This window comes from Gallus gallus, chromosome 20 (assembly GCF_016699485.2).
Source record: "Gallus gallus isolate bGalGal1 chromosome 20, bGalGal1.mat.broiler.GRCg7b, whole genome shotgun sequence".
In the NCBI taxonomy this organism is placed as follows: Eukaryota; Metazoa; Chordata; class Aves; order Galliformes; family Phasianidae; genus Gallus; species Gallus gallus.
In genome coordinates, this window is record NC_052551.1 from 2,484,301 (window position 1) to 2,508,791 (window position 24,491).

General features: G+C 52.0%; 2 protein-coding genes and 1 non-coding gene across 3 annotated transcripts; 1 reads left to right on the plus strand and 2 right to left on the minus strand.

The window, feature by feature from the left end:
* Positions 1-1,267: 1,267 nt before the first annotated feature.
* On the minus strand, positions 1,268-20,863 carry ZNF341 (zinc finger protein 341). The gene is made up of 15 exons (NM_001278093.2): positions 20,813-20,863; positions 17,275-17,385; positions 15,782-15,969; positions 14,557-14,709; positions 13,632-13,868; positions 12,102-12,297; positions 11,060-11,144; positions 9,869-10,059; positions 8,708-8,901; positions 7,392-7,600; positions 5,970-6,066; positions 4,310-4,442; positions 3,761-3,872; positions 2,954-3,024; positions 1,268-2,326 (listed from the first exon to the last, which is right to left on the minus strand). The coding sequence occupies exons 1-15, from the start codon at positions 20,841-20,843 to the stop codon at positions 1,812-1,814; spliced, it is 2,523 nt and encodes an 840-aa protein (NP_001265022.2). The 5' UTR covers positions 20,844-20,863; the 3' UTR covers positions 1,268-1,811.
* Positions 15,431-15,540, minus strand: MIR6674 (microRNA 6674). Its single transcript, NR_105543.1, has one exon. It is a non-coding gene; the product is annotated as a microRNA 6674 (primary transcript).
* Positions 20,864-21,353: 490 nt separating the features above from the next.
* PXMP4 (peroxisomal membrane protein 4) lies at positions 21,354-24,275 on the plus strand. The gene is made up of 4 exons (XM_417337.8): positions 21,354-21,505; positions 21,745-21,807; positions 22,599-22,797; positions 23,743-24,275. Exons 1-4 carry the CDS (start codon positions 21,390-21,392, stop codon positions 24,004-24,006), a joined length of 642 nt encoding a protein of 213 aa, XP_417337.1. The 5' UTR covers positions 21,354-21,389; the 3' UTR covers positions 24,007-24,275.
* The last annotated feature ends 216 nt before the right edge of the window (positions 24,276-24,491 follow it).

Consider the following 24,491-nt stretch of genomic DNA (forward strand, 5'->3'; position numbering starts at 1 on the left):
AATCTCTCTACATTCAGTCAGGATGTCCAGTACATCTCTGTAGCTTCCTGCCCTGCTGCTGTGCGCCCCTGAAGAGTGCAGCTCCATCTCCTCTGCACCCTCCTGCAAACCCCTATTTTCAGGGTCTCTCCAAGAAGACAGGAGCACCTGGAACTCAGGCAGGTAGCAGGCAGGCACCATGCTGAGACCAGTCAGACCAGTGACACTGGGGTGACTGCTCTGGTGGCCAAACATCCATGTGGAAGCAGGAGGTGAGGCATGGACTTCACAGCCAGGCTGTCAGCTCACAGTGAATTCATGCTCTGCCCCATATCACCCCCAGGCTGGAAATGCAGCATTTTCACACCTACAGAATAGCAGTTCATCACAAAAAATTTACCAAGGGAAGCTCAGCTTACCCATACAAAGAGAAAGAAAAAACAAACAAACAAAAAAACAACATTGGTGAGCAGAGCATGGAGACAGTGTGTCCCAGGTGGACCTGGAGGCAGCAGGGATATCATCCAGAGTCCAGTTCCCTTCTCCAATAAGTAGGACCATTGGATGGCAGCACAAAACTGAAGACAACGTGGTTTGGGAAGGAAGAGGGAGCCCAGCAGGCCAGAGCAGAAGGCAGCAGCACACTTGACTTCTCTCCTACCTACTTTGGGCTCCACATCTGCCCACACAGCTCCTCTCCCAACATTACACAGTGGTAATTTTCAGTTCCCTCCCATTAGGTGCCCTGGTTTGGTGCTCCCATATCAGCTTTGAATCTCCTACTTGGGAAATCAGACAGGAGAATCCAAGAGGACGACAGAAAACGCTCCAATTGCAGGATTTCCTTGCTCCCTGATCACACTGACTTCCCACCTGTCAATGATCCACTGAAATTATTAACTGACCCATAAAACTGAGCTAAGGGCACATACAGACTGGGAAGCAACAGGAGAAGTGCACAGAAGTATCCTGCAGCACTTAGTCCAGAGCAGATGCTAGAAAATTGGGCCATAGATGTATCATAGGTTTCCTGTGTGACCCTGGGAAGGAGACCAGGCCTCACTCAGGCCTAAGTTTCTCTCACTGTACATACGACGTGTCACATTTAGCTGTTAAAAGGACTGACTCATGGATACCTAAGGCATTTGCAGATCCTTAGATATGGAGAAAAATGTGAGAACACCATGGAAGGAACATCAAACAGAAAGGAGTTAACACACGTGTGCTCAGACCCAGCACCACACACAGCTGCTCTCACCCACTGACTCCACACTGTTTACAACACATGTAGTATAGACAAGGTGTTCTTTTTACTGATAAGAGCAGAGAAAGATACCAGAAAAGTCTATCAGAGTATTTCTGAACAGTGTTCCCAAAGGATCTCACAGTGAACTTGCTTCCACTAGGAAGGATCATTTGTTTGCTCTTGGAAAGGGCACCCAAATACTGGGCAATACAGCTTTTAGGCCAGAAAAACCACAGGTGAGACAGGCTGTGATTTGCAAAGCCACCTGATTTCAGCAGCTCTGTTTGTTGCAAGTTTATATGCTCCTTCTTCTCACCCTGATTCAGGGATCTTAGTCTTTCTTGACCAGTGATGCAGAGGGACAAGAAAAAAACGGAGCCATTCTCTTCAGTGCCTTGTAGCCATCAGTGGCTTCCAAGAAGTCCTTCGCCCATGGATGGGAAGATCAAATGGAAATGAAAGCCATTTTCTCCCATATCCATCTACTCCCCACAAGAGCTTTGGTCTTTTTCACCAGGATAAATTTCAGCACCGAGTCTGACAATCCCAGCAGCAGCCCCAAGCCACACAGTGGCTCTAAGCATGATCACTCAGTCGTCTGGATGTAAACGGGGACAGCCAGCATGGTGCAGGGGCCATCCGAGGCAGCCTGCAGTTCTGCCAAGGACAAATTGGATGCGATACTGCTGGGCTGCCCAGGAACGACAAGGTCTGAGTCAGCAGCTCCTGACCCACCAACCACAATGGACAGGACAGCATCTGACTCCTGGAATGGCTCTTTGTTAGGGACACCTTCCTGGGGGCTTTCCCCACCAACACTGTCCTTCAGCTCTCCCAGAGCCAGCTGGTTGGGAAGGGAAAGGCCCACTTTACGTCCCCGCACCACCCGTTTCTTCTGGGGCTTCCTGAGCTGCAGGTCTTTGTCCTTGGGTGAGCCCAGACGGCACTTGTGGTCCTTCATGTACTTGTGGCGCGTGAAGCCCTTGCTGCAGGTGGGGCAGCGGTATTTGTAGTTGCCGGTGTGCGAGCGCTGATGCTCTATCATGTGGGCTCGTCGGCTGAAGGACTTGTTACAGTACTGGCACTTGTGGATCTTCATCCCTGCACATAGCATGGGAGGAGAGAGCTCAGTTAGAGAGTGCAGGAAAACCTATGCTGCAGAGGGAGAGCATGGTAGCTTTACCTCCTCCTCCACGCAGGTGTTCTCTGATAAAAGTTTGAAACAGCCACCTTCTCACTCAACAAACCCCATTCTTTTCAGTTTGCTTATTAAAACCACCAAAATTATCCATGGCCTAAGGAGATATCATGCCAGGCAATTCTGCAGTCAGAGAAGGATGAACTGCTACACCTCAAACATCACTGCTTGGGAATGTTTGCAATAATGGTTCTTGCCTCAAGTAAGAGGTTCAAAATATCACTAGGAAACAATGTGTGTCAGGTGATTGTGATGAAAATGCACAACAGCCTTAAACTCGGACTTTTTTTTCTCCTAAATATAATCTGAGAATGTCATAGGCTGCACTGGCAGCACAGTCTCATCTGATCACAATTTGCAGGGCTTTGGATGTGGAAGGCACAAGAGAACACTTTCAGTTTTACCTTGACAGAAAACAAAGCAAAAAAAAAGAAAACCCAAAACAAGAACAACAACAGCAAAGGTTTCCTAGGGCACAGCAGTAAATGAATTGACCTTATTAGGAGCTGAAGCATCATTTTTGCACTTACCTGAATGGGACAGTATGTGAGCTTTCAGCTTGTCGGGCCTGTTGAACTCTTTATTGCAGCCTGTGTGGCTTCTGTAAGAACAACAAATGCTGATGAACAGCACGAAGCAGCTGAGGATTGATGCATAAACAGATCCATAACCCTTCTCCTTATCAGAAACTGGATGGGTCCCTGAGTATGGTTACAGTTGGAGCCCCGCTACTTCAGCCTTTCTGAATGGGGGCAAGAAATAAACAAGCTGCTATCAGGACATGTGGCTTTTGCTGGGCTATAAATCACCTTTGCATCACCATAAACGCTGCTAACAACAGCAGGTTCAAGGTTCCAATGGGAGTCAGAAATATTTTGGAAGGAGCCACAGGGTGGTTGGAGCAGGGAAAAGTCAGTCTTGACTATCTCAGAAATGACAAAAGATTTGGGGATGCACCTCCTAAATCTGGATTGCTTTGGTTTGTACACTAGTTCTTCTGCTTCTAAGTGCAGCCAGGGAGACCCCAACACTCAAGCTATCCTGTGCTTTGTGCTCAAATAATATTCTTTCTCTTCCCCAGTGCTCTGCACGTGCAATCTCCCAAGCCTCCCATGTAGGCAGGCATTATTTTAGAGGATCTGATAAACTGAGATGAAATTACATTGCCCCACAGAAAGTCAATCACAACCAACACTTCTGGGTTCCCAGCATTCTCGCCTCCTCAAGCAGCAGAGAACTGTCAGATGCCACATGTTCCCTAGGATATACACAAGGGACATCCTTTCCTTTCCAAACCATGCCACAAGACAAGCTGCAATGCTGGAGATGCTACGTACGAGAAAGGACATTTATACTTCTTGAAAGGTTCGTGGATCAGCATGTGCCTCTTGAGTTTGTCTTTCCGATTGAAAGCTGCATCACACACCGAGCATTTAAAAGGCTTTTCACCTGGATTAAAAAAAGAAAAAGGAATGAAGAGACAGGGAAAGCGCAGTCACACAGGGCTGCCCTGGTCACGTACAGAATTCACACTGGCAGCAGTGCTGCTCTACTTCTTTAGAAACTCTCCAAGATTCCTTACCCTGCCCTGTGGGTAAATGGATGGATACTGTCCCCACTGTGTGCTGCTCCTGCTCTCCAGGGCAGCTCCCTTAGCTTCCGCAGCCCCGGGCAGTGGGGAAGCTAATTCTGTGTTCCACTTCCAACTGGTGCAGTACTGGGCACAAGACTGAATGGAAACCACACATTTCCTAAAAGCCACGTTACCACAAATAACTCATACTCTGTTCCTCTGGTTATCGGGAAAATAGCCAGAGCATCACAGGGCTCAGCAATGACCACGGTGCAGAGTTACTGAACACTGCAGCGCCAGCAGAGCCCCGTACCTGAATGGATGTGGGCATGCAGCTTGAGGTAGTGCTCCCGGCGAAAGAACTTCTTGCAGATCTGGCACTTGAACTTGCTGCCTCCACCGTGGGTGGGGATGTGGCGGCGCAGGTACCTCTCACAGGGGAACACCTGTTAGCACACAGAAACCAGGCTGAGTCAGCAGCACCGGGGGACATCGCTGAGCTGAACAGGCACAGGACTTGCAGCCTGTATAAAAAGCACACGCTGACAGCGACCGCTTTCTTGGAAAGGAAGCACTGAGAGAACCTTTAGTTTTGTATAGGGAAAATACACACAGAGCTGATAAAGCATACAACAAAATAAACCCTTATCCTTAAGAAACATATGAGCTGAAACATTACTGCTAAATTTTCTGACACCATACTGCTGAGGACCAGCACCCTAAACTCAGCTTCACCCTAAGCTCAGCTTCCTGCCAGAGCCAGCAGCAGGACCATGACACCTTTCCCCTGCCAGCAGTTCCTACCTTCCCGCACTGTTGATTTTAGTTCATGCTCTCTGATTATCTATTATGAAGAGCTCCCACTCGTGGTCTTTATAAAATCAGCATGAATGTTTCACTTCATGTAATGAGGGCGCTGGAAACATTCAAGCTGAGTTCCTCACGAGGATTCTCCAACACATCCAGGGGGAGCAAAGGAGAGCCTAGACTTCTGTTACCCAGTACTCGGTACCCAGTGCTCTAGAAAACAGTAATATTAGCAAAAATACAAACAGAAGTTAAAAATAATGCTGCAGATAATGGGCTTTCAAACATGCACACTGCATGCTAAAGTCCCATCCAAGTTCAGAAGGGGTGAGGGTGGAGAGAAGGCAGGTAAAGAAAGGCAGGTTACCAGCCATGCGAGGAGCACGTATTCCCTTCCTGAACTACCTCAGTACAGAGTGGTCACTCCTTTAAGATCGTCCCTGCCCCCACTGCAGGATTTTCATTTCCTCTGCTTTAAACAGAGGAGCATTTCAGTCTGAATTTCAAAAAATAATTTATTAAAATTCAAACACCACCAAAATCTGCCCCTCGAGCCCCTTTCAGGGCCATGCTGAAATGAGTACTTCCAGCCAAAACCTACCCGTGCATCATGCCGGTCCCAGTCACATCATTCTGAAAGGTTTCTCTTTGCCAGGACACAGAGCACTCATCCAAAAGATGGGACCAAGGGGGAACCCAGAGAGTTCTGTTGCAACAAGAGATGAGGACAGCAACGTAGGTGTCAGCACTCCCCCAAGACCCACGGGTTTCTATTCACAACTCTGCCAGCCGTGGCTAGCCAAGCACAGTGGCTCAGAGGCACCACCACTACTCTGAGACTTCCCAAAACCTCACCACTGACACACTTACTTTTAAGAAACAAAGATGGCAGCCTGGAGCGTGCAGTTCTGCATTGGCATGGGAATAAGGGGACTCCCCTTACAAATTCTGTTCATTAGGTCAGCAAATGGGGACCAGAGAGAAAAGCCAGCACTGTGGGGAGGAATGCACTCTGCACAAGGTCAGGGATGTAACCACCCCTGCCTCTCTGAAAAGCACCTCGTGAGCCTGCCAGTCCGTACTGAGGTAGAAGGGAGAGAAAAGGGAACCAATGGGTCTTGTCCCATCAGAGCCAGGACTGGCTCATACAGCAGTCACCCACTCACCTTCTGGCAGTGAGGGCAGGGGAAGTTGTGCGTTGCTGTCTGCAGATGGTGCTCCAGGGCTTCAGGAGTGGAGTACTTATTTACACACTTCACACATCTAAATGCAGAGAGAAAAGACAGAGCTTGTGAACAGGGCTACCACCACACGCAGACCCCGCACAGGGCAGCCCAGCCCTTCACCATCACGTAGGTGCTCTGAAACCTCAGCAACGCACACGGCCAGATCACAGGCACAAACTTAACATCCTTCACCAGGAGAAGATGCTGGAAAACTGGGAGAAGAAACCTTTCAATTACTACTGCTCTTCCATACAAACTCCCATGGGAGCACCCAAGGACCGGAGCACATATTCCACATCATCTCTTCATGGAGACAACTAAGATCTCACCTAAAATAAAACATCTCCTCCCATCTTCATGCAAGTGAAGGAGCTGAGCGTGGGGTCACAGCACAGCAGTATTTCCCACTGCTGGGGCATCCACAAGCTGACATGATGCTTCACTGTGGGGTCCTCAGCATCTAATGAAGCTTCAGCTCACACCGACTCCTCTCTTGCAACACCTGGGCTCACTCCACCTGACCCACCAATTCTCACAAACCCTGGCAGTATTTCTGAGACCTGTGCCAAAGCTGACTGGTAATGTTCCTCACCGATGATGCATGTCCCCATTGCACAAACACACACACCATGCATCTGCAGTGAAATTTCTGCTTACTTTAGCAGACCAAAACCTCTAGAAACATAAGCAGAGTTCTGACCTCAAAGATCTCTGCCAGTGAGCTTTATGATGAAGCTCCAGGCACAAGGACGACTAGAAATTACAGTGTAAGTAGCAGCAGCTATTTATTCCACTAGGCTCCTAAGTGACTTTCAATATCCTCTAGGCTTCCTATTCTTCCTGTATATCCCTACAGGCATTTCAACCTCCCCAGAGAGCTGTGAACTCCCCACCCTTTCCCTCTATACTTACAGAAAGGCTTCTCCAGATTGTAGGCCATCTCACTGCAGAAGAATAGAAGTAATAATTCATTTTACCCAGGCACAGCTTCTGCAGCCTACACTCCCTTTGCTGCAGGTATTGAAAGATTCAAGCTGAAAGGGGCTTCCCTGGGTTGCTTGCCCAGCCTGGAGCAGACTCAGCTACGCTGACCTCACTCCTGACTGGTGATAAGAGCTCTTGCAGTGATGGGGTCTTCCTAAATAACAAATGGCAGTCTTTCTGGAAGGGCCCTTGAATTCAAAATGCTTGGCTCTAATAGCCTGGTGGAGAGGCCCCCATCTACCATTTGTGTGTCCAAGAGAACTATGGCTGCTGAGCAAGCAGCCTCCTCACCTTTCTTGTGTTCCCCCTGCTCTCGACCAGACACACTCTGCACACACCCACTCCTACAAGCCTTGTGAGCACTGATTGCTACTGTACTTGTACACGGCCACGTCCTTCTTGGGGCTGTGCTGGGGCAGCAAGCTGTGAGAATACTGGTGGACGCCCAGCTCATACAGGGAGGGGAAGTCCTTGCTGCAGAGGTGGCAGCGATAACTCAGCTCCTCCTGGTGGCTCTTGATGTGGTCGAGGAAAGACTCCAACTTCTGGAAAGTCTGAGCGCAGCTTTTCACCACACACTTGTACACCTGGGTGAAGAAGTGAGAGGGACTGGAAAGGCACACCATGGAAACATACAGGGCAAGTCTTCTGCCAACGGGCAGAGAGACCTCCCTTTCTGGAAATCACAGCAGCTGGGTACTTCATAGAACACAACTACTGCCTTAAGAGGAACTAATGTTCCCTGCACTGGGTTGCACAAGGGTTCCCAGAGCAAGGACCATACCCACACACTGCCCATGAGGCCAAGAGTGCTCAGTCAGGGCATAGCAAGGAAACCTTGCCCTGCAGCAGGAGCACAACACGGTGATAAACCAAACCAACCCCTTCCCTGCTGGGAATAACAGAGCAGAGCAGCTCAGCATCAAAAAATAATTGACAACTGTAGGTGAAGATAATGGCAGAACAGGAAGCAGAATCACACTCCTGCAGCACAACAGCCATTGAACAGATATCCAAAGATCACCCGGCTCAAGGAAGGACCCCACCACACACAGCCGACCTCACATAACCAAATTCCTTCCCTGACCCTCAGAGCCACTTCAGCTGCTGGTCAACAGCTGCAGAGGACATGCAAGTTCAGCAGTCCACAGGCAAGTCTTGCTCTCTTTCCACCTCTATCCCTGGGGTAAGATCAGCTACAAAAGGTGAACCCTTCTAGCCCTCAGCTCTCTCACTTCTTGAGGGCTGGGCTAAACCTATTCAACTTCCACATGATAGCTGCTCTGCCCACACAAATTGCCAGGGTGCTCCCCTAAGAAAACAAGCAAGAAAGCAAGATGGGAGAAGGAGATGCTTCTGTGAGCACATAAAACCGCCTGAGGGAGTGAGACCACAGTGCCCCAGCAGTGACCATCCTACAATGCAAGAGCTGCCACCTACTCTGAAAACTTTGGATTTTGCCTTCTTTCTTTTTCTCTAGCCAGTCAAACCTGCTTGACTGATTTCTCAGCAGTGGCTCAGCAGGACAGGGGCAGCAGAGCTTTTCAAAGCCACCCAGACCACACAGCTGCAACCCAGATGTGCAAAGAGCTAAGCTGAATGGTGAGAATGTAGCAAGTAGGCAGTATGCTTTAGACAGAACCTGCAAGCCTGTCTCAATCTCACCACAGACACAGGGCACCCTCTGTCCCTACCTGTTCATTCTTGTGCTGTGTCATGTGCGATTTGAGCTGGAAATAGGTGTTGAATTTGCTGGGACAGAACTGGCACTGGTAAGAGCTGTCGATCAAGACAACCTGTTTGGCTTCCAGTTTGCCCGCGTCACTCTCGTCCATGGGGCTCATGTCCTGGGGAGGTTGTGCAGGGTTCCTAGAGGGTTGAGTCAAACCTGGAGAAAAGGGAGAGAGAAGGTCACAGCCTGCCACAAGATAGCTCTGAATACTGCTCTGCAAGCTGTGTGCTGCTGAGATACCCAGGCTTGGTCTGGATCCAGGCTCTTCCTTTCAAAGGCAGATCTTTAGATCAGAACCTCACTTTCCAATGGCATAGTTATAAGTTTGTCTACAGATGACCTAAAGCTCTGACTACTCCATCTTCCCCTCCTTGACCCATTCTCTTTACCACTGTGCTTCCAGGAACATAACTGTGCTCTGTCAGTATGGCAGGCTGCCAAGAGGGAACTAGTGCCAAATTTATTCCAATCTCCAGCAGGAGACAGGTGGTCAGATCCAGCCAGTAGCAGCCCTGCTGTCTGCAGAGACCAGCTCCAGCTGAACCTTGTCCTAGGTATGACATTGCCACAGTGCTGTTTCTTCTGCTTCTACTCATGACCAAGGTCATCAGCAGAAAGGGCAGACACCACCTGCCAGCAAGGAGCTCTCCTTTGCATCAAGTATTTTCAGTTGGCCACAGGGACCAGACCCTGTCCAGGCAATTTGCACATTGCCAGCAAGCCAGAGCACCAGGCTGTGCTAAATCACCAGCCTCGACCAGAGCTACCAAGTGTGGTTCAGGTACTATTCGAGGTGCACCTGTCAGGGAGTGAGAAAGGGAAAGATATCTCTCCATGTTCCTATGCATGTCCTGAAACAGAGCCATTGTCTTCACCAGCGCCTGAATCAGTGGCTGGGAGTACCAACGCATGAAGCTGCCAGCAAGAGTGGAGCAAACACAACTCAAGCATCCACTGCACTTCCCCAGTGTGTGCCATTAAATCCCACTGCAGCAGGACTGCAAGTGGCACACATAGCTCCCGTCTTCCTTATTTCTCTGTGGAGGATCAGGAGATGCAGAAATGTGCAGAGCCCTCCCATCACTGCTCTGCCCCTAGAACACACCATCCCCAGGCAGCAAACCTGTGTTCTCCTCATCCTCCACCTGGTTGGGGTTCAAGGCCATGACCTGCACCGTGATGGAGTTGCGGGAGATGGTGCATCCCAGTCCTGGAGGCCACACTTTATGGGTCTGCATGTGTTTCTTCACATTGGACTTCTGGGCGAAGGCTCGGCCACACACGATACACTGGAAGGGCTTCTCACCTGTGTGACTGAATGCAGAAGGCACTGTAGCTGCAGCCAGTGGAAAAAGGAGGCAGTTCCCAGGCCTGGGCTGCACGAGGCCCTCTCTGCTTGGCAGATCAGCCCCCAGATCAGCCAAACAAGTGCTTTCAGACCCTAGCAGCATAGGAATGATAAAAGGCCTGGGGAAACAAGCCCAGTACACAAACACTGATAGTCTGGGAATGACCAGGGATCAAATGAAGAAGTGAGAGAGGTAAAGACCTCTGCAGCAATATCAGGTCATTCACTGTTAGAGTTTCTGCATGGACTTCAGACCCCACTGTTCTTCTAATGAGTAAAGACTCTCTGTCACTTACTTACACATGTGGCCTCTGCCTTGCAGTCCCCTGATCTCCCCAAACTTGCTCTCCCCTGTCCAGAGCAGAAATTTCCTTCTACTTTGCTCCTCTTTTGCCAGAGGAAAAAGCTGGCTTTGACACGTGGAGTATGTAAGGAAAAGAGTTCAGGATGGGAAGCAAACCACCACTTGCTCCTCATCCGTCCTGAGCTCAGCATACCCCACTGGAGAAAATGCTGAAGATCTCAGCTGCCTCCTGCTAGAGCTCTGGCTTTCATAAAAGCTCCCTATGTAGACACTGAGCTTAGCTTATGGTTTGCTGACTCCAGCCCTTCTGCAAACACATGCAAGCTGCAGCTTACTAAGGAGCCAGAAAAAGGGTTGAAGGAGACAACACTGCTCCAGAAAACAGGTGGCTTTCGGGGTCTCATCAGTTAGGAAGGGTCTCCAATCTCAGCCCATTAGCAGAAAGATTGTATCTTCAGTGCAGCCTTCGCCTCAGTCACTAAACTACTCTCCTGTAGAGGAGCCCTAGAGGGTGAGGGATGAAGGATGACCTTCCATTGGAGCATGGATTCTGGGAGACATGACAAACATGAGGTTTACTGGGCTATGCAGACTCCCTCAGCAGGGCTGTGCCAAGACCCACTCCAACCACCCCACTGTGCTCAGGCTAGCACTACCCTTACCTTCTGATGTGCTGTTGCAGGTCGAAGTTTTTAGTAAAGGCCTTGTCACAGTAAGTGCATTTCAGCTTTGGGGACTTAGGTTTCCCTGGAAGAGTAAGAGTGCACAGGAATGACATGAACTGACACAACCTCATTGTCCCCCTTCACTTTGGGGCCTTCAGCGAAAGACATTTCAGAACCAAGAACAAAGGACTGCCTGAACAGATGGGGGAGAGGTGAAGGAACAAGCATGTATTAAATGTAGCCTGAGCTAGCTCAGTAAGTGCTGAGGAGAGCAGAAGTTGGGAGGCAGGGAATTCACACTGGGCATTAACCACTTCAGGGTCCGTTCCAGCCATGCTACAAATGGAAAACAGCAGAACCATGGGCTGCTCTAGGAAACTCTGGACTGAGAGCTGCTTGATCATTCACACCTCTATAAATAACATTTTAATTCCATGGGTCCAATCTTGGCCACGTGGCTTTCCTCCATCTCATGCCTGGGACATCCCTTGTCGAGCACACATCCACTACACCAGCAGCAAGCAGGCTCAGCCAGCAGAGGATCTAGCACTCCTCTGTCCTGTAACTGGGTGTGCCACTGTCCTGCCTCTCCTATCATTCACAGGCACTGAAACACACGTGGGGTTGGCTCTGCTGCACCCCTGATATTACAGCCTTTGAAATCAAGCCTCTCTCATCTGGCCCGCAGGAACTGCAGCTGGGTGTTATTGCTTCAGGTAAAATGGACCAAGCTCTAACACCTTATTTTGCAGGATGCCCCCATTTTTAAGTGCGATCCAATCAGCATGAATCTGCAGGGATTTAGCACAAGTCTGCCCATGCAGAAGCACAGTGACTGTCCTTTCATGTGTACACAGAGCGGACAGCCAAGAAGCATGCCCACGCTTTCACCTGCTCTTGATAGCCTTGTGCAGGGCGTGATGCTCCTCCCAGGGGGCTGCAGCACAATCAGTGCCACCCCACAGGACCTGGAGAGCCAGTGGCACAGGGCACGGTGGCCTGCAGGTTAGCACAGGGTATCTGCCATAAGGACACTTACCTTCCTGCAGCCCACTCTCACTTTTGGAACGTCTACTTTTGACAGCTGAGGTGGAATCAAAACCAACCACGTTGCCTCCTCCTGCACTGGTCAAAGGTGTGGGAACGCTGGCACTCTTGGGCTTGAACCCCTGCTTCCCAGGGCTGTACACAGGGGGAGAGGGGTACACAGGACTTTCCACACACTGGCTTGGTACCTGCAAGAGTTCCATTACCAGTGGAAAGAGGTTTGCTACACAGCACAATACTGTGCTAAGCACAGTTCCTACTATCCTCCATCTTCAGCAACACTTGCCACGACAGGTTATTAGTCTGGCTGAGTTTTCTGCTTCCTGCCTCACTGAATACATTTCTGGTTCATCAATTCTAAACTCTGAAACTAACACTATGCACAATGTGAAACTCTTGCTTGAACATCACAAAGTATCCAAGATTTATTACAGCAGGAAAAGAACATCAAAGAAACACTGAAGAAGACCTCTAGAACCCCACCTATGCCTAGTGCATGGAATAGGTCCTCATTCCTCCAGGGCAGGTGACCAACAACCATCACCAGTGAGCCTGCAGGCCCACAGCACCCTGCAGGCTGGGATCACCAGGCCCTGCCCCAGCAGGACCGCAGATGGGAAGGAAAACACAAGAAAACTTCGGGTGGCAAAGCAGAGCTGTTTACATCAGCACATCAGAAATCGATGTTTAGAGAAAAAGACAGAGACCAACACAGTGATACAGCTTCAGGGCATTTCTATTTCCCACCCTGATAAATTAGCATAGAGTACCAAGTATCCAACATGCCCATCCATTTCTGAACACTGCCACTTGCAGATCAGCAGCCAGCTGCAAAAGTAAGGCTGGCAAACCTCTGTCACACCCAGTAGTTTTCACTGTAAATGCCAGTGCAAATGCGGAGGCTGTGCACAGCTGACCCACCAGTAAACCCACTCCTGCCTGTGCCTCTCTTTAGGAGAAGCTGCCCTTGTCAAGCTCACTGAGATTCAGATTGTTCTCTCCACTTCAGTCTGCAGTGTGCAGTGCAGTGCTCTGACCCCTCTGAGACAACTCCTTCACCTCAGCCCTTCTTGCAACACCTGTAGGAAACCCACATCTGCCCTCCAGCTTTCTTTATTGCTTGTTCAGAGAATCACAGAATGGCTTGTGTTGGAAGGGACCTTAAAGATCATTTAGTTCCAACCAACTCTGTCATGAATAAGTTTGCCAGCCACTAAATCAGGCACCAGATCAGGCTGCCCAGGGCCACGCCAAGCCTGGCCTTGAGCCCCGACAGGGATGGGGCATCCACAAACTGTTTGGGCAGTTTTTGCCAGAACCTCACCGCCCTCTTGAATTCTCAGAATCCCCTTCATCTTGCTGACGTCTTTCTGATCATTACTTTTTCCCCAGAGGAAATAATCCCTCTGATAACCTAACATAACCTCCCAGTCCCTACTTCAGCATTTCTAGACCAAGCAGCACTGCTGTCTGGCTTGCTAGAAGAGGCCCAGGAGTACGGAGAGCCTGGGGACAGCCTTACCTCCATGGCTGGGTATGGCTGCATCCCCAGCGCCTGGATCTCCACTGAGCTGTTTGCTGCCATGGGTGCAGGAGCACTGTACACTTCAACCACGCCGCTGCCAGTGCTGGGCTGCCCTGGAGCCCCCAGGCTTGGTGGAGGAGGTGGTGGGGGCTGTGGAGGAGGCGGTGGTGGGGGAGGCGGAGGCGGAGGGGGCTGCGAGAGGTAACCGGCCCCGGCATGCATACTCAAGCTGCTCTAAAACCAGAGGAGGGAAAGACAAACAAGACGTTGGAGGACACGGCACTGCTCTAGCAGCATAAAGCTGGAGGTGTTGCTCCTTGACACATGCTCCCAAGCTCCAAATCAAAAGGGCACCTGCAGTAGTGACGGTGTCTTGACGCAAAGCAGCACTGTCCAAACCTCAGGTTGGATCAGACTGTGCTGACTTACAGAGGGTTGATTTGGACTGGCAGTAGACACCATTTCCTCCAGAACCTAAGCATTCATCCAAACCCCACTGCTTTTTTGCTTTGTTTTTAAACCTTATGGTTACAGAGGATATTTTTGGGGCAAGAGGAGTGTATCCAGCACGGACAGCCTTAGGGAAAGCCCAGAACAACCAAGGCAGGAAAAGAGGGATGCATGAGGCAAACTGATAAGGACTCTGGTAATCAACCACTACACAAAAGTGCATCAGAAGGCTGGGGATACCTCATTACAAAGATCTGAGCATCCAGCAACAAGGACACCAGCAGAAAGCAGGCCCTGAGTTACCTTATCATTTATCCAATGCCCCTTCCAAGCCTGGCTGTCCCCTGGGGAGGGTGCCCAGCACTTTGCATCAAAGCAGGTCTCTAGGCTCTGATCAACCACCTGCATTCTCCCACCATACAACACACAGTCCCAGGAAGCGAAGGCCCTTCAGCCCACACGTGCCCCTTACCTGTACTGGGGGCTGCACCGCTGGCATGGGTTGGTCCAAGGATGTAAAAGCAGACATGGCTGACATCAGTACCTCATCACTAACCAAAATGTTCCCCTGAACCAGGGTCTGAATCAAAGGCGACGGAGGAACAGTGATGTATGTAGAAATTTGCTGTAAGAAAATAAATGAAAGAGGCATTGTTGATCAGCAACAAGACAAAACAAGAAACTCAGAGATACAATGACACGGCTTACTGCTGAGCCTCTGAGTCTCTACTACCTGCTGACCAGAGGGTGTGAGAAGCCAAAGTAATTACCTACAGCTTCCTGTTGAGTCCATGGCAGTTTCTAGCTGTAACAATAAAGCAGTTTCAGAAATGTTCTCCAGAATATGGGATAAAAGATGACAGTGGCTCAAGGAAGAGGTCACTGGCTGCAGTCAAATCAGTGGTTATTAACCAGTTCTACAGGACAAACTAGTCACAGACAAGATCATGTCTTTACTGAATATTTCCTGCCAGCCAGGAAAGGTGCAGCACAGACAGAGGCTGCTCCGGCTGCAGATGGTGAACATCGGGCTCACCTCTTCAGCCTGGAGCAGGATTAGAGGAGGGGAGGGTGGATGTCCTTATTTTATGGATGAAAACAAACAGCATTTGCAGTTTGAGAGCTCCCATTTTGCTCCTGGGAAGCACCATCCACTGGCACCGAGTAAACTTGCAAAAATAACAGCTGGTTTGAGGAGCTTCAGAAACCACCATGGCTGCAAGCACAGCACGTGTCATGCACAAGGGACTTGCTCCTGGTAGGTCTGTTGGGAAGGAGGGCTACTGAGGCAAGGATATTCCCTTACTGCACAACACACCACGTGATATGGGGTTAGCTGCAGGAAATGAAAGAAGGCACACAGGGGTGAGGCTGCCACAGACACCTGGCTTCCTCTTCTGACCATGAGCCAGTGAGAGCCTCTCCCACTGAGCCTTGCATGGTGATTACCTAAGCACACTGCAGACCTGGTGGTCCTGAGCAGAACCTCTTCCAGCCTGAGAAAGGTATATCTTATGCTCATTCTGAAGGACACCTTGCTGCGAGGACCGGGCAAATTTAATGGGAGGTCAAAAGCTAAAAGGACCACAGCTGAGAGAGGTAAATTATGAGGCATCATTGGACCTAAAAGCATCACCTAGAGGTCTCTCCACTCCCAAAACCACGGTGGCAGAGCCTGCTGGTTCACAGCATGGTACCTGTCGGCTCGTGCTCGGAGCCTGCTGCACCGACGTGATGGAGGGGGTGTACACACTGTTGGTGGCCAGTGAGACCGTGGAGAGGGAAGGGGCGTTTCCCTGGCACTGCTCTCTCTTGTGGGTCATGAAGGCAGGCAAGGAGTTGAACTGCTTCTTGCACTTCCCACACAGGAACACATCTTCATCATCTGCAATTAGAGAAACAGGTCACTGCTGCAGGCCTTCCTCAGTTTTCCCCTAGTACTACATTCGAGCTACAGCCAGGAAAGGCAAGAAAACACTTAATGTATCTCAGCATCTCAAGGATATCATCAGGAGATATCAGATGCAACTGTCCTTCCCTAATCCTAAATTCTGCCTAAATCCAACTAATGTGAACGACACCCATGAGATGAGTTGAATCCCATCTCATCCCAACGACGTGATCGATCAATCCAGCCTCACTCCTGCAACACCTTCTGTTTTTAGTCTAAATAGCTTCTCCCAAAGCTTTCTCCCGGATGAGACAGACTTTATTACCCAGGTTGCAAAAAGGATGAGAAGTAAGGTACGTCAAAGCAGAGTCAACTGCAACGTGTGCCTGAATCCCATCCCCAGGAGCACTGCTGGTCTTTGGTGCCTCTGCTTGATGTTAAAGGCAGAAGACAACAACCCAGTTATCACTGATCTAGACGAAGTTTGCAGCACCGTTAAATCACATGAGCACACGGCAGTTTTCACTTGAGCCAGTTGCACTCAAATCTCTGGAAAAAAATATCCTGAAGCTCACAGAGTTGTATCTCCCATCTGTTTTGGGGGTGCAGACCATTACCTCTCCAGGGGCACAGCTCAAATCCTGGCCACCACAAAAGGCTTTCTCTCTCTCTCCCCCAAGGCAACATGGTAATTCAGTGTCTAATTTGATCTCATGGGCTGGCCCACACAAGAGGAAAAAGATCTGAAGGAATAAACACCCTCACAGGGAACGGCTCGCAGCATCATTCCATTGCACTGGCTGCTGGGTCTGCTGCCAGCCAAACTGTCAGCATGCAGCATGTGTGGAACCCAGCACCTAACTCAGTATCTAACTCAGAGCATCCCTGGTTGAACGCTGTGGGTTTCTGCATGCACAGGAGCCACCTATTCCCATATCCATTCACACAGATGAGGTACCCAGTGACTGAATACACCCCCAGAGGATAAGAAACGGCTCATTAAATGAATAAAAATATGAATAAAGGCAGTGGCAGAGAGCAGCTGTTCCCTCCCTCCCTGCCTTTATCCAAAATCCATAGGCCACTCTTGCCACAAACCACCCAAAAGCATCTCTGCTCACTTCAGCGCTCAGTCCGCCCCTTCCTCCTGCTCTGCCCAGCCCTGCTGAGGGGTCCCAATACTCACAGCAGCACCCAACACGGACAGGCTGGCTGTTCTGACAGCCATAAGAGCACACTGCAGGGGCAGACCTGCAGCCCACGGCCCCCTCACCTCACTCGCTGCTCCCCAGAACTCACCCATGGGCTGCATGGGGGCAGCTGCATTGACATTCTGAGCAGATGGATCTGTTACACCTCCTTGACCATCCAGCAAGGACTGCACAGCCAGGACCGTCTGATTATCCATTCCTGGAAGAAGACACAAGCGCTGGTGGTAAATCAAGCGTGGCATGAACATGGGTGGAGCACCCGGGGGCCAGGAGCTCACCCAAAGCAAGTCATGGAGGGAAGTTCTCTGCCGCACAGCCACCCTCACCTTCTCACCATGCTCACCATGCATTAAGTTTCACACTAAAGCAACACTCCCATGTGTCTCTGTACACAACTTTGGTACAAGCAGAGGAAAAGGAAGACGTGCAAGGAAAGCTAAAAGAGGGTTTGGTTTCAGATGCCCGCTGCAGCAAGGAAGGATGCTTAGATAGCCACAAGACAGACACTTGGGAAGTCACGGGCTGCCCAGTACAGCAGCCTGGGTGGCTCTCTCTGGGGACACAGCATGATACTGCAAGCTACCAAGCTCAATGAAGGCAAAATGCATGGTGTGCAGCATCCTGGACTCAGCCCACACCTGAGCTTCTTTAAGATGAGGAAGAAACACCTCCCTGTTTTCACGATCAGCCTTCCCATGTCTGACCTGACACAGGCCTACAAACTACAGGAGGATTTAGATACAGAGGAGGTATTAAGCAGGAGCTCTCAGGAGCACTGGCTGCCACTCAGTGCTGGGACACACAGCAAGCAGGACCACGGCTCCCTCCACTCTCTGCACCTCTCCATGAGTGCCTCTCCCCCACGAGCTGCCAGTCACACACTCTTCTTTCCATCTCCCGTGGGGCTCCGTGAGTGCACGCACACCCAGACTGCTGCCAGAACCAGCTCACTTGGCCTGGCACAAATATTTTTCATTACAACTAAAAGGCTCTACAATGTTCCCACTAAATACAGGAGATGGGGACTGCTCACCTACGGAGGGAACGTGGCCAGAGACACACAGCCACTGCATCGAGCCCAGCACACACCTTTTCTCCAAGATCTTTGCCAAAGAAACCTATTAAGCTCTTGCCTGGTTGGACCTCGGGATTATGTGCTGCACTGGAGAGAAAATTCATCAGCCCAACCATTCTGCAGCAGTGCAGGTGAGCACAGTCCCCATCGAGAGGTCCCACGTTTTAAAGACATTCTAAATACCCATTCTAAATACAACAGTGAGACTCCACGAGCACCACTTCCATCAATCACCTCGCACCAAGGAGAGGTCACAACGCTGCCCGTGCCCTTGGCAGACAGCACAGCACTGTTGGGCAGTTGCCAGGGGGCGGAGGGCAGTAGCAGCTACTGGAAGGCAGCAGATCACGCAGCCTCACGCCCTGCCGCGCCGATAGGAGCCCCGTCACATAAATCACAGCCAGGCACAGCAGAGCTGCAGGGCCAGTTTTGCAAGCCTTTGCTCTGCAGCGTGCTGCATCCCATCCTGCAGGCACCACGGTTGCTGGATCCTCTCACGCTGGCTTTAAAACACACCTCCTGCTCTGCACAGCATCTCCCGGGCAACTGCAAAGGCACACTGCAGGCGCTGCTCAACACGTCCAAAGCAGAGAGGGGAACAGAACAGCCTTTTTGCAGAGGGAGTCAGCTAGCAGGACGCAAAAGAAAACTGGGGATCAAATGCTCAGTTTTAGTATATTTGGGGAATAAGCAAAAGAGTGGAAATGAAGAATTATTCCCATTGTTTGCACCAAGAATGCCACACTTGGCGTGCCCAGCCCTGGGCTTTCTTTCTGGCTCACTGACAGATCTTCAGAGTGAAAAAGCTGCCCGGTGGCCTCAATCCTGCTTGCAGGATCAGCAGCACACGCAGCCAGAGCAAAGCAGCCCAAGACAACAGAAATAACTGCTCTTCATTCTTCTGTCAGCTGGCACGGATGCACAGGGTGTCCCTGCACTTCATGAGTCAAACGCACAATGACGGACTTAATACAGAGGGAAACATCTAAGGTTTAGCAACCAACACAGCCAGGCAGGCACAGCTGCTGGTTATACTGATGCAGCTCCATTGGATGGCCAAGGAGCAGCTCTGCGCTGATAACAGCCTGCAGGATGCTCTTCAGCCATGAAACCTTAAAAAAAAGCCATCTGTGCCTTCCCAGCAGCAGCGGAACCCGAGAGAAACACCGAGATTTGGGGAAGCAGGGATAAAAACCCAACACTGCTGCTTTGGGCTTTTATTTCCCTCTCCTTTCAAACCTGTTCCAGTTTAGAGAGCAGAACAAAACTGCCCACTTCACCCAGGTTCTCCTGTCGCCTCAAGCCCTGAATTTCAACAGTAAACCCTTCGGTTTGCTCCTGCCAGCACAGCTCCATGGGCTGTAGTGGCAGTGCAGATGCATCTCTGCCCCATGGCATTCACTGAGGGCACAACTGCCTTAAGCACCACACAGACACTGCGTCACCGTCAGCCTGTAGTCAATCCAGTCAGCAAAACAAAGCAAATAGGTGCAGCTATCAAGAGCTGCCATTTATCGGGGGGGAAAAAAAAAAGGAAAAACATAATTTGCAAAGATGCTTTGGCCTCCTGAATTCTGCAACCAAACCCAAACAACGTGGAGCTGAATGCAGAGAGGAAAGGGGACACCTGGTCACACACACAGCGCTGTCAAACACACCGAGCGCTGGCCAAACAGAGGGAGATATTTGTTCTTGCTCATCCTTCTGCTGCTGTGGGCGCAGGTGCTGTTTGCACAGCAGCGTTATGATGCTGACACAAGGCCTCTCCAGCGGCGGTGTCCCCTCGTGTCAAAGGGAAACACGTAATCCTATTTGGAGAAAAGACGCCTTGTAAAACAGCTTTCCTGCAGCAGGCTGACCCAAGCACTGAGCCCTGCAGAGCCAGGTGCGGGCCACGCCACAGAGCCCTGCACACAGCACATGGACCCGCGCACCAACACACGCACACACAGGGGCCGGCAGCTGTCGGGGAGCAGGCTGAGGGCAGGAGGGGAGCGTGAACAGCAGCAGGGCCGGGTCCTGAGAGCGAGCCCTGGGGATGGGGGAGCAGCCAGCGTGCTGGCAGCAGCGTGCTGACGGCGTCCCAGCGTGCACATGGGTGACGGGGCGCCCCGGGGCTCGGCGTGACCCCGTCTATCGTGCGTTGGTGTCCCAACGGGAGAAGGACAGCGAGGCGAACGGGGAGGCCCCAAAACGCGGGGACACGGGATGGGAGGGGACCCGGTGCGCAGGGACAGGAGCGCTCGCCCGAAGCAGCGAGCTGGCAGGGATGCCCCAGAACGCAGGGGGCGAAGGGAGGGCCCGGAAGGAAAGGGCGCGGGGAGGGGGAGCGACGGGCCGCCCCGGGGACGGACGGGCACCGCAATGCCACGGCCGCCCGGCGGCGCGGAGGTGACGGAGGGGCCCGGCTGTGCCCGCGCCGCGGTCCCGCCCCTGCCGCCGCCGCACGGGGCCGCTCGCACCGCCCGTCCGCGGGGATGGGGGGGGAGGGAGGCGGCCTCGAGCCGCGGGACCCCGGGGCCGGGCCGGGCGGGAGCGGCGCCGCCGTTACCTTCCAGCGCCTCGAAGATCGCCTGCGCCATCTTGGAGCCGGGGCGGCCGCGACCCGACAGCCGGAGCGGGCATGGAGGGAGGAGGGAGGGGAGGCGGAGGGAGGGGCGGCTCCACCCGCCGCCAGGGGGCGGCCTCCGCACGCCGCGTGAGCCCGAGCCGGGAGCGGGGCGCGCAGCGGGGCCGGGCCGGGCACCGGGCTGCCCTCCACGGGCCGGGCACGGCCGGGGGCGGCCCGAGGGGAACGGCGCCGCTCACGGAGCGCTCGGCGGAGCTTTAGCATGGCACCGGGGAGGGCGCCGGCGGCATCCCAGCGGCCGGCGCTGCGCTGAGGGTCGGGAGCGCCTCGGGACCTCTCGAGGACTCCCTCGGGGCCGGCCGTGCCGAGCGCGGTCCCGACCCCTCCCCGGGGTCAGCGGCGCCTCCGGTCGGCTGCCGGCACGACTGGGCGAGTAGGATGTCGCCGCCTATTGGCCGAGAGCGCTGACGGACAGCCGAGGCAGCCAGTGCGCGCAGCGGGCGCGGCCCCGCCCCCCGGAAGCGGGCGCGCTGAGCGCTGTGGAGTGCCGGGCGGCGCCATGGCGGGCGGCGCTGCTCCGCCGGCTGCGCTGCTCCGCGCCATCAACGCGCTCCTCCTGCAGCGCCGCTACCGCGCCGCGCTCGCCGTCCTCAAGGGCTTCCGCAACGGGGCCGTGTGAGTGCGGGCGGCGGGGAGCGCTGCGAGGTCCGGGCCCGCACGTGGGGGCTGGGGAGGGAAGGCTCCGGGGCGCTGCCTCGCTGCCCGGGGTCGGGGCGGGCTGCGCTGCGCTGCGCTGTGCTGCTGCTGGGCCGCCCGAAAGCACGGCCGGGGCACCCCTGTAGCAGCTGCGGGGTGTTGGTAGGATGGATCTGTGCTCGTTTGATAGCTCGTTTGGTGCAAAAACTCTTTTGCAGGTATGGAGCAAAAATTCGTGCTCCCCATGCCCTGGTGATGACTTTCCTGTTCAGGAGTGGAAGGTACCGCCCTACTGCTTCCTTTGTGCACCGCTCCCTCGGATGCTTCTATCCAAGCGTTACTTGTTCCTTGCTCCCGTAGAGCCCACGTTTGCAGAAAAATAAGTCGGACACATTCAGTGCCCACTGTTACGTTAAGCGGGGTAACCTGCGTGTGCACACACATGGGCTGTGGGGGCTGCTGGGGATCAATCAATCACAGGGTGGCCTGGGTTGGAAGGGACCTCAAGGATCGTGAGGCTCCAACCCCCCCACCACAGGCAGGGCTGGCAGCCTCCACATGTAATACCAGCCCAGGCTGCCCAGCGCCCCATCCAACCCGGCCTTGAACACCTCCAGGGATGGACGGGGCATCCACAGCCTCTCTGGGCAGCTGTTGCAGCACCTCACCACTCTCATAGTAAAGAACTTAATCACTCATGCGGTGGTTGTTGAGCAATGGACAGGTGAGAAATGAGCGGATGCAAACAGCAGCAGTCTGCTCCCCTCTGTGCTTACATACAGGGGGCTGAGCTGCACCACTGCCTGCTGTGGTTCTTCTCCATTAGCCAGAAATTTGAACTTAGAGAAGAGGAAAAAAAAAAGCTGGTTGGCTGCTCATAGAATTGGACAAATGCAGAGTGTGAGGAGAGCTGGTGAGTGCCCCAGAGTCAGTGATCCCTCCTCCCTCACAAAGCAGGAGATGTTTTTGGGGGGTATCGGAGCTATTGATGTGGGTGGGCAGGCCGGAGGGGCGTAAGGTCACTGGCAATGCTGCCTTTTTGCTCTCCTAATTTTCTGTTTCTTTTGTTCAGTTTAAGAGAGAAATTGAAATCGATTGCTCAGGCCACGTACACTCATTCCCGGAACTTGGCGTATTTTGTGTTCACCTACAAGGGGCTGATGGCGTTGCAGTCCCGACTACAGGGGAAAAAAATTCCATTTCATTCTTTCTTTGCAGCCTGCATTGGGGGTTGGTTAGTGTTCGGTGAGAACAATCCCATCAACAGCCAGGTAAATGTCTTTGCTGAATGTTTGGTTGACAGAAAGACTAACAGATGGGTGGTTGTGTGCCAGGAAGTGGTTGGCATAGGCTGGCCCATTTCTTCCTGTGCAGCATTACGTTTACAGTATAGCTCGTTGTACAGAGTTCTCTTTTTGACTCTTCTGTGCTCAGACACTAGAGGTGGTTGTGTGACCCCGTGGTGATGTGTGTAGTTTGAGAGCCAAACACCCTGGTGAACCTCCAGAGCTGCACTTGTATCTAGGAGAACAGGTTGGCAACCCAAAGCTGTGGGGTTACCCCACCCATTCTCTGCCCTGTGGTAACTGTGCTCAGTCTGCCTGCTAGCAGAGCTAAACCCACAAGCTTGAGCTTTGTTGTGTGTGGAGAACGGTTGGTTGCAGAGCTACACTTCACTAAATGGGGTGAGCTGACAAAAGCTGCTCAGGGAAAGCTTGGTTTGAAGCCGCTTGTTACCAACTTTAATTAGGGTCAATAAAACATGTAGGCACAGGTGAATCACAAGTGTTCTAATTGCACAACCCCCTGCAAGACCATACCTTCAGTTGGGTTTTAGGAGGTGCCCAGAGTTCTGGGTTTGTATCTTGGCAGGCTAACAGGGCTGCTCTGTGGCTATCAGCAGCACCATCTGAGGCAGCGTTGATGAAAGTTGTGCAACTGATCTGCAACTGCAAAGATTTGTTGCATCAGGTGTAATTTCTTGCTTACTAAACTAGAGCACTTACATGGCAGTAGGACTTGGAGAACATAGGGAAGACACAAACATCTCCAGTTCGAGATGGCTTGATGTGTGAGCCTATAGGCCGTTTGCTGTTACATGGGATGAACTGTTTCTGCCTCTCCTGCACAGCTTATCACAGCTGAATCACTCGCTCTGATCAGATTTACCAGCCAGGCTCTTTTCCTGATGTTCTCTGGGTTTTCTCTTCGTGCAGATCGTTATGTACCTGCTGTCTCGAATCCTGTTCGGCTTGTCTCGGCTGGCCGTGGAGAAGGGCTACATCCCACAGCCCAGGCAGGATCCCTTCCCACTTGTTGCTGCTCTGGTGTGGGGAACGGTTCTCTGGCTCTTTGAATACCACCGACAGACTCTGCAGCCTTCTCTGCAGGCCTCCATGACCTACCTGTACGATGACAGCAATGTGTGGCACGACATTTCTGACTTCCTCATTTATAACAAAAAGCCTGAGAGCAAATAGTCAGCTCGTTGTACAACACCTGGGGGAGCGGATGGTGCCCTCCAGCAGCTGAGGGAAAAGGTGCTTCTCTTGCTCTTGACTGATGAATGTGTTTAAATTAACACCTATCAAGGGGAGTTGCCTCTTGTCTCCTCACCAAAATATTCTCATTAGTCTTCTGTTAGCTCTGTTTAGAGCTAGTAAATACCCCATGGAAGCTTATTACAGTGCCTCAGGGAGAGTAAAATGCCTTGGGAACCTTCAGTAAAATCAGTCTTCTTCTAAAGAGACCTTATTTTTCTTTGGTTTCGTTTGTTTATTGCATTTCTTAAAAAGGAGGGGAAAAAAAGCACTTTTAATATGACAACTTGACAGTAAGTGGGGAATAGATGTAATCATGGAAGCAACGTTCTGGGCATTATCTGAATGCTTGCAAGGTGGAAGGGCTTTTCTGTGCTGCTGCACTCACTGTAGTGGTGAGATGGCAGCTGGGGACCTGCTTGGTT